This window comes from Babylonia areolata, chromosome 2 (genome assembly GCF_041734735.1).
Source record: "Babylonia areolata isolate BAREFJ2019XMU chromosome 2, ASM4173473v1, whole genome shotgun sequence".
Classification (NCBI taxonomy): Eukaryota; Metazoa; Mollusca; class Gastropoda; order Neogastropoda; family Buccinidae; genus Babylonia; species Babylonia areolata.
This window is the reverse complement of record NC_134877.1, coordinates 24132733-24142732: the sequence shown is the minus strand read 5'-3', so window position 1 is coordinate 24142732 and position 10000 is coordinate 24132733. Positions and strand designations below refer to the sequence as shown.

The 10000-nt window shown below is 42.1% G+C and overlaps 1 protein-coding gene across 1 annotated transcript in view; it reads right to left on the bottom strand.

Annotated features, from left to right (window-relative positions):
• LOC143279367 (uncharacterized) overlaps window positions 1-4501 on the bottom strand; it is an 8585-nt gene extending 4084 nt beyond the window's left edge. The window contains exons 1-3 of the mRNA XM_076583390.1: window positions 4453-4501; window positions 2849-3047; window positions 1026-1117 (exon numbers count right to left, since the gene is read on the bottom strand). Coding sequence (XP_076439505.1) covers window positions 1026-1117; window positions 2849-2984 — 228 coding nt within the window. The 5' untranslated portion in view covers window positions 2985-3047; window positions 4453-4501. The remainder of the gene's footprint in view (window positions 1-1025; window positions 1118-2848; window positions 3048-4452) is intronic.
• Between the last annotated feature and the right edge of the window lie 5499 nt (window positions 4502-10000).

The following is a 10000-nucleotide window of genomic DNA, read 5'->3' as shown; positions in this document are numbered from 1 at the left end:
TCGGTGGTAGGATAGGCCATATTTTGTACACATCACAGAGGGAATTCCCAGCTATTCTTAAACACCATATTTGCACAAGGGAATTTTGCACTCTAAATTGACTGGCGGTGAAAGGGTTAAAACCTTTAACCTTTAAAACCTTAACCTTTCTTTTACGAGACTGATTTACGTATGCGTGATAGTCCTTACTGGGTGTGAATTTAATCCACCGTGTCTGATACTACGGTTCGGCGTTATCAGGAAGGCGGAACCCAACTCGTCTCCCTGCGGGTTTTTTTTTTTTTTTTACCCTTCACCTAACCGGAAGTTAGGTACCCCAGGAATTAACTCACACCTCCATGGATTAAGGAGAAAATGAACAACGTGCCTTTCCCCCCAAGGACACGATGTATGATAGTCAGTTGTGTCCGACTATGACCACCAGAACAGCAGAGGAGGCACAACTTCTGTCCCGGCTATCTGGGCTAGAGTTTGATAATAGTGGAGAGTGTCTTGCCCAAGTTACATTCCCCACTCTCTCGGCCAAGAGGGTTTTTGGGGTTTTTTTGTGTTTTTTGTTTTGTTTTGTTTTTTGGACAGTCGGCTTTGGGATGGTGCAGTATCAGTATCAGTAACTCAAGGAGGCGTCACTGCGTTCGGACAAATCCATATACGCTACACCACCACATCTGCTAAGCAGATGCCTGACCAGCAGCGTAACCCAACGGTTGGGATGGCTCGCAAAGGCCAACTAGCCCCCCCCTCCTCCCGCCCCACCACCCCCCTACCCCCAAAGCTGCAGCACTAAGAGCCAGTGCAATATTGCCTCCAAGTTTGAGAGTCATAGTCCTTCACAAAAGACTAAGCCAAGGACAACGATACCATGCTGAACACAGGCCTCTGACCGTGGTGAACACTGGATGAGAAATCAAGTACTTAGCCGACCTCTGAGGTCAGGCCGCCGCTTCCTTTATTTTGTGTGAACAGGGAGGGCCCAAAGGTTTCCCAGAGGCCGTGACCCAGCTGAGGGCTGGCTGTGTACACACCACGACCGATGTAGTGACGCCGATCCTTGCCCTGGACGGACCTGGAATGTCCACGTTGGAGTTCTCCACCGACATCTTCAGGAACCAGTCCCCTGCACACACACACACACACACACACACACACACACACACACACACACACACACACACACACACACACACACACACACACACACACACACACACACACACACACACACACTTCTTGATTCGAACATATACCCTCACTACGGACACTATTGGCAGAAGATAAGCGTCTTAACCATTCTACCACCTTCCTCTTTTTTTTTTTTTTTTCTTTTTTTTTTTTTTTTTTTCTTTCTTTCTTCTTTGTTGGTGTTGTTGTTGTTGTTCAGTACGAACTGCAGTGTGAGTTGTTGACTTTGAACATACAAGAACAAAATGCCTTTCATTCTCATAACATTACTGTGACGATATCACCATTAGCGGATGCGACAGCAGTCGATGATTAACGAGAAGGGACTTAACTGTGATTTTCTGGACATGCGCATAGGGACTGGAATGAGAGAGACTTCCTACCAACGGGTAAAAAACCTTCGGTTCATCTTCTTCGTCAAGACGTTGATCTAGCTTCCAACGTGATTTAACCCTTTCACCGCCAAGCTCGCATTTATGCACAGGCGTGGTAGAGGACCCATGTCACTGAAAGGTGACCATTCATTGGTTCATTGGTCTGTTATCCATGAAGCTAATGTTCGGTGGTAGGATAGGCCATATTTTCTATACATCGCAGGGGGAATCCCCAGCTATTCTTAGACACTGTCTTTTCTGTGTTTATGCCACAAGGGGATTTTGTACTCTAAATTGACTGGCGGTGAAAGGGTTAATCTAACATTCAAGTTACGATACAATTACTATAAAGAGGACACAGCGAACCATTCTCATCATCAGCCTCAAAAGTACAGCAACAACAAATGTACAAGCATCAAAAGTATGTATGTCTTTGTGAACGAAATGGCTGTCCTGATTTCCCAGTGAAAGACAAATAAACAGACCGAGAGTGAGAGAGAGACAGACAGACAGAGATAGAGGAAGAAACAGAGAGAGAGAGTAAATAAACAATTAAACACTCGATTCTATTTCACAATGGGACTACAGGAGCTCGATGAAACGTTTCAAAAAGACACCCAGATTTAAAACCCGGAAGAAAAAAACAACAATGTTCTTTTGGGCTGATTTTTGAAGCTTCGTCTCCATCCTTACGGAAATAAAAAACGTAAGTGTTTTCATCCACTACACAAGGGGCCTCTGGGACAGAATCGGTTAATTAAGTGTTGGACTTCTGTTCCAGTGTTCACTCAGTGATCAGGGATCAAGGGCCTGTTTCCGCTTGGTGCTGTGTTTCTTTCAAAAAGGCTGTTCGTTATATATATATATATGTGTGTGTGTGTGTGTGTGTGTGTGTGTGTGTGTGTGTGTGTGTAGATTTACATTGAAATATTATTTAGTATTGTACTAGATACATACATACATACATACAAATATATGTATATATTTTTATATATATATATATAGAGAGAGAGAGAGAGAGAGAGAGTATACGCAAACATATATCTAAAATCCATGTCTGCGCAGTTCAGACAGAGAGAGGGAGAGAGAGAGAGAGAGAGAAGACGACTACAAATGTACACACACACACACACACACACACACACAGAGAGAGAGAGAGAGAGAGAGAGAGAGAGAGAGAGAGATGGATAGATAGATAGACAGATGGATAGATAGATAGACAGATAGACAGATAAAGATATACACACAAAATTATGTATATATATTTTTTTTTAATCCAGCAGTCACCATACCAGACACATCAGCCCAGGTGATGGTGAAGTCCGCATCGAAGAAGTCGCAGTCGATGTTCTCAGCCTGAGCCCACCGTCCACCCAGCACGGTCACTGTCAGGACGAGGAACCAGGCCGCCATTCGCAGAGTCATCATCTTCCTTCTTCTTCTGCTTCTTCTTCTGCCTTTCTATTGCTCGCTCCGCTGTCTCTCTTTGTCCTTCATGAAAGAACAACAACAACAATATCAACAACAACGACAACAACAACAACAACGACAACAACAGCAATAACAATGACAACAATTGAAGTGACGCTGCTCAGAAGCGACGCGCTCTCCCCGGGGAGAACAGACTGCGTTTCACACACAGCACTATCTTATACGAGGATTAGAATCCTGATCAATACAGAGAGAAAGAGCGAGCGAGCTATCAAGTGAGAGAGAGAGAGAGAGGACAGAGAGAGACAGAGACAGAATGAACGAACGAACGAACGAACATTTTTATTCAATAAAGGCCATGGCCCCTCATGAAGGGCGTGGAGTGAACACACATTACATTACAATGTTGTCACATTTTTCAGGATAAAATGGAACAGAAAAAAAAACGTTTAACAATTAAATTTAGAAATGCAAACAAAAAAGCACAGTCAACTACATACCACACTGTGGATGTTGAATGCCTTATACAGAGAGAGTGACAGAGAGAGAGAGAGAGAGAGAGAGAGAGAGAGAGAGAGAGAGTTGACATTTTGACACTTTGACACTTTGACTCTTTATATATATGATAGTCAGTCGTGTCCGACCATGACCATCAGAACAGCAGAGGAGGCAACTGCTGTTCCGACTATTTGGGCTAGAATTTGATTATAGTGGAGGGTGTCTTGCCCAAGTACATCCCCACTCTCTCGGCCAAGAGGGTTTTAGGACAGTCGGCGTTTGGATGGTTCCCAAAGGCCAACTAGCCCACAAGGCTGCAGCACTAAGAGCCAGTGCAATTTTGCCTCCTAAGAGCCAGTGCAATTTTGCCTCCTTTGACTCTTTTACTGTCATAAGTTTAACAGTCCTTGTGACAGTGGGGGATACAGAGGGAGGAACAATGTCGTTTTATCCAATCATTGAGAGAGAGAGAGAGAGAGAGAGAGAGAGAGACCAACAGAAACAGAGACAGAGAGAGACAAAGAGAGAGAGAGAGACAGAAACAAAGAGAAGGAGACACACAGAGAGACAGAGACAGAGAGAGAGACAGACACACACAGAGAGACAGACAGGGAGAGAGACAGAGACAGAGAGAGAGAGACAGAGAGAGAGACAGAGACAGAGAGACACAGAGACAGAGACACAGAGAGAGAGACAGACAGACAGAGAGAGAGAGACAGAGACAGACAGACAGAGACAGGGAGAAGATAAAGACAAAGATTTTAATGTCCATTCAGCGTTACAACGCCCTTCAGACAAGGGGGCAAGAAACAACACGCATTCTTGTGAACACCTCAAGTAATTTGCATGGTCATTTGAACTCTAAACACCGACGTGCACGCTCGCTTTCTAGAGAGAGACAGACAGACAGAGACAGAGAAGCCGACAGACAGGCAGACAGACCGAAGAAGACAAAGGAGTTACTTACAATAAGTCCCTCAAATCGCGCAGCAACAAATGTCCAAGTCCGTGAAACTGCACCTTATATATATATATATATATACACACACCCCAAAACCTTCACAACAGCTGGACTTGTTAATTCGTTTAAAACGAAAAATCAATTCCACCCATAAACTACAGGGGGTTCGAATTCAATTTAACCACCAGCGATTCCACCAAAAGTACACGCTCGATAAGTACACCTATGACTAAGAAGGCTTCAGGCATTGATATTGATAATTCATCATTTCATGCAAGATGTACTGTATAAACCAAAGCTCAGCTGTTAAAAAAAAAAAAAGAGAGAGTCCGTGAGCGTGTGGGTTCGAATCTCGCTCTCGCCCTTTCTCCCAAGTTTGACTGGAATATCAAACTGAGCGTCTAGTTCATTCGGATGAGACAATAAACCGAGGTCCCGTGTACGGCACTCACTTTGCGCACTGACTCTTCTTCTTCTGCGTTCACTCGTATGCACACGAGTGGGCTTTTACGTGTATGACCGTTTTTACCCCGCCATGTAGGCAGCCATATTCCGTTTTCGGGGGGGTGCATGCTGGGTATGTTCTTGTTTCCATAACCCACCGAACGCTGACATGGATTACAGGATCTTTAACGTGCGTATTTGATCTTCTGCTTGCATATACACACGAAGGGGGTTCAGGCACTAGCAGGTCTGCACATATGTTGACCTGGGAGATCGTAAAAATCCCCACCCTTTACCCACCAGGCGCCATCACCGTGATTCGAACCCGGGACCCTTAGATTGACAGTCCAACGCTTTAACCACTCGGCTATTGCGCCCGTCAGCGCACTGACAAAGAACCCATGGCAACGAAAGTTTTGTCCTCTGGCAAAATTCTGCAGAAGGCATTTACTCTGAGTGGTATGTACATAAATATACAAGCATGCACTCAAGGACTGACTGAGCACGTCCTGATGGTCAGGTATAAGGCATCTGCCTGGCAGATGTGGTGTAGCGTGTATGGATTTGTCCGAGCGCAGTGACGTCTCTTTGATAGACTGAAACTGATACTTCCTTTCCGGTGCACTCGATAAACAGAAAAAAATAATAAAATAAATAAAATAAGTTCGCGGTTCCAAGACATGGTATACACCTCTGACGATCCCGATGAATCATGGTGATGTATTGCATTGCATTGTATTGGATTGGATTGCATTGTATTGGATCGCATTCCATTGTATTGTATTGTATTGTATTGCATTGTATTGTATTGTGTTCTATTATATTGGATCATGTTGTTGTATTGTATTGTATTGTATTGTATTGCATTGCATTGCATTGTATTGTATTGCATTGTATTGTATTACTTTTTGTCACAACAGATTTCTCTGTGTGAAATTCGTGATGCTCTCCTCGGGAAGAGTGTATCGCCACCACAAGTGCAGCGACGCCTTTGTGTGTGTGTGTGTGTGTGTGTGTGTGTGTGTGTGTGTGTGTGTGTGTGTGTGTGTGTGTGTGTGTGTGTGTGCATGCGTGTGTGTGTATGTGTGTGTGTGTGTGTGTGTGTGTGTGTGTGTGTGTGCGTGTGTGCACGTGTGTGTGCGTGTGTGCACGTGTGTGTGTGTGTGTCTGTGTGTCTGTGTCTGTGTCTGTGTCTGCGATTGAAAGAAGCCTGACTGAAATGAAAATTCCTTCAAACTGAACCTGAAACTGAAACTTTAATGAAAGTCATTGATGGGCATTCGAACCTGCGTCCTTCCTGTCGTCACTCCACGACGCTTTCTTAACCACGTGGCCACGGCAGCTTGCACCCACCTCCATTACCATATGTCCCCACCTCCCCCATCCACACTCCCAGCGTCCAATGCAAGCAGCAGTAGGTAGCGCAGCGATGATTGGCCAAGTCTGCTAGCAGCAGTAGGTAGCGTAGCGACGATTGGCCAAGTCTGCTTTTCTTTTCTTTTCTTTTCTTTTTTTTTCTTTTTTTTTCTTTTTTTTCTACTTCTTTTTTTTTTTACTTTTTTTGCTGCATTGCGCAAATGATTTGCTTTAATTAATGCGGAGATCTGCACCATTTTCACCCTTGCGAGGTTATTTGGTACTGGTGTTTATGCTTCAGCAAACACCACAGAAAAAAAAGAAAGGAAAATATAACGTGTGTTGTAGATCTGAATTAAGATATGAATTGCGAGGACAAAATTAATACATGTTTACTGCCTACATGACGGGATTAATCCATCATGCTGCATTTGCGGCCGTGTTGCCTACTACATGATAGGTTAATTAACCAGTCACTATATGATGGGCAAACCAGTCATTTATGATAGGTTAATTAACCAGTCATTACATGATGGGCTAAACAGTCACTATATGATAGGCTAACCAGTCTATATGATAATTTGATTAAGCAGTCATTATATGATAGGCTAACCAGTCATTATATGATAGGCTAACCCGTCATTACATGATGGGCTAACAAGTCATTACATGATAGGTTAACCAGTCATTATATGATAGGCTAACCAGTCATTATATGATAGGTTAACCAGTCATTATATGATAGGTTAATTAACCAGTCATTATATGATAGGCTAACCAATCATTACATGATAGGTTAACTAGTCTTTACATGATAGGCTAAACAGTCATTATATGATAGGTTAACCAGCCACTATATGATAGGTTAATTAACTAGTCAGTATATGATAGGCTAATCAGTCATTATATGACAGATTAATTAACTAGTCATTATATGATTGGCTAACCAGTCATATGCTTGGTTAACCAGTCATTACATGATGGGCTAACCAGTCATTATATGATAGGTTAACCAGTCATTACATGATAGGCTAACCAGTCATTATATGACAGGCTAACCAGTCATTACATGATAGGTTAACCAGTCATTATACGATAGGCTAACCAGTCATTATACGATAGGCTAACCAGTCATTACATGATAGGTTAACTAGTCATCGGGCTTTTTTCGAATTTTCCGTCAGCCAGAAAAGTGAAACACCGGCATAACTGTTGTCAAGTTAAAACAAAAATCTGAATTTCAAACAGAAATAAAGCATGGACACAGTGCTAATGTGGTATATGGCCTGATATATGGTTCAAAACGTTGACAGGCTTCCAGCCCAATCAGCTAGTCGAAGCGATCTGACGCACACACACACAACAGACGACAACTACCAATCTTCGTCGACTTCAAGAAAGCAAAGGCGGATATGATAATGCAGATTATAGGCCAGCGCAGACGCTGATTTTTTTTTTTTTTTTTTTTTTTTTTTTTTTCAGACTTGCACACATCGCGGTATGACACAAATCACACGAGCCTGAACATGATGAAGATTTTCGTGTTAACCGTGGGAGACATGGTCAGGTTTCGATTGTCATCTTAATTCAATTCCAACACCTTGAATTCTAGGACTTCGTTTGGTGGGTATCCTTGTTTTATTTGCGTGCTTGTGTGCGTTTTTAATGTTGTTGTTGAAACGTTTACAATGATATACATATGCATTTTATGTATCAAGAAACGTAAAATTACAAAGCTATGATATATTTCGCTTTTCAATCAGCTCATAAACTGTACATCCCATAATTTCAAGAGTGCTTTCTGTAGAAAACTTGGGCACTTTCATTTCAGGAAGAAAAAAAAATTATATATATATATATATATATATATATATGGTTTGGATACTTTTTAACAAAAATGAAGGCTGAAGACTTTTGTTTGTATATTAATTCATACCCATCTTTACTGAAAACTTACTGAGGGAGACCCTGCAGCAGAAGTTGTGTTTCCCTGGTAGTTAACGGGTTTTAAGTGAATCATTTAAATGCAAGCTTCTTTGTAAATTTTTTTGTTTTACTCCCAAATGAACCTTTTGCTGTCTACGATTTTTATTTTGTTTGTTTATTGTTTGGTGTTTGTGTTTTTTTGTTGCTGGTTTTTATTTATTTATTTTCATCATTAAAAGATTGAACGGCTGCACTAGCAGTTTTGTAGTGATAGTTATGACTGTTTATCTATGTTGATACAGAACAGATGGGCTACATAAGTATGTTTCCCTGTGCATGAATCAAAATCACGCCATGAAAGCCATATATAAAAGTTTATAGATTTACACAAATTTGCAAAACCTACCAAATTTAGATGTGTGTATTCATATGACAGGACATGTACATTGAAATATTCGTACACGAACAGATTCCCGATTGACAGTGGGGTTAAACAAGGCTGCGTCCTTGCTCCAACGCTCTTTGCAATCTTCTTCAGCTCGATGCCTAGAGAGGCGAAAGAGGATCTCACAGAAAGGATGGACGTACGGTTTCGGACTGATGGAAGACTTGTGACCCGCACTAAAACACCGGAAGAGCTGATTCTGGAACTGCTTTCTGCAGATAACTGCGCACTCCTTACCACTCCGCCCCTATCCCTCCCACCCACACCCCCCAAGGTGGGAGTTGTCAAAGATTCAAGCATTTTCAGCATTTTTTTGTATATTGCTTTTGCCTTTACAAGTTTATCATAAGGCGAGTAAAAGTATGGACATTGAGGCTGCGTGGAAGAAACGGTTAGAAATTGGCCATTGGCCATTGGACCTCTGGCCCATTTCGAGGACCCAGTTGATTCGGCATCGTATTGTGTCCCGAGGCAAAATCACTTTACGCCGACATTCCTAACCCCACCTACTGGTGTGAATAGGTCCCTGACTTTGTTTGAGGAAGGTTGATATGACGGAAGGAAAGGATTGGGCCCCGCCTTCCTATGCCAAGCCCTTGACACAGGTGGTCATGAAATCACAGCCCCGATGTCCGTCAAAGGCTATGGGACCTTTAATAAACCTTTTTTAACCTCCTCAGTGATGGGGAAAAAAAACAGTAGAAAGTGGTGTTTCCAGTCATATAACTTTCCGAAACACTAAGCCTAAAACTGAGAAAATGGTCTGGAGATATACCGCTCTAGATAAACTGTGTGAATTTTCAGCCTTCCAGAGTTATTTCCCTTCATCAGTGACGTTACTATGCACGTAGGTGATACGTGTTGTGGCACTCAAGGAGTTAAGGGTAGGCTAAGAACCACTTTTTTTGTTTCTTGTTCGGTAAGATGGTCGTAGGCTTATCTAGACTATTTACACTTCGTAAAAGGAAGTGGTTTTGTTTGTTTGTTTGTTTGTTGTTATTGTTGTTGTTGTTGTTTTTGTTGCTGTTGTTTTTGTGTGTTTTTTTTGTGTGTTTTTGGGGGGGGGTTGTTGGGTTTTTTGTTGTTTTTGTTGTTGTTAGTTTTTTTTGTGGATTTTTTTTTTTTTCTATTTTGTTGGGGTTTTCCCCCAATATCCTTCACAGATCAGTTGTATTTGCATCTTATCCAAGCCTGAAAAAAGTGGAAGTTCTATATCATGTTTGGGAAACATTACATTTCTTTTTTTGGTGTCGTACTTGATTTCCTCAGCCCCCACTGATTTGGGATAGCGGTTAATTAAGTCCCTTCAGTTTTGTTTGCGATGAAATGTTGTTGACAGGACTGATGACAATAATCATCATCAGCACAGAGTAAGTAGGTATG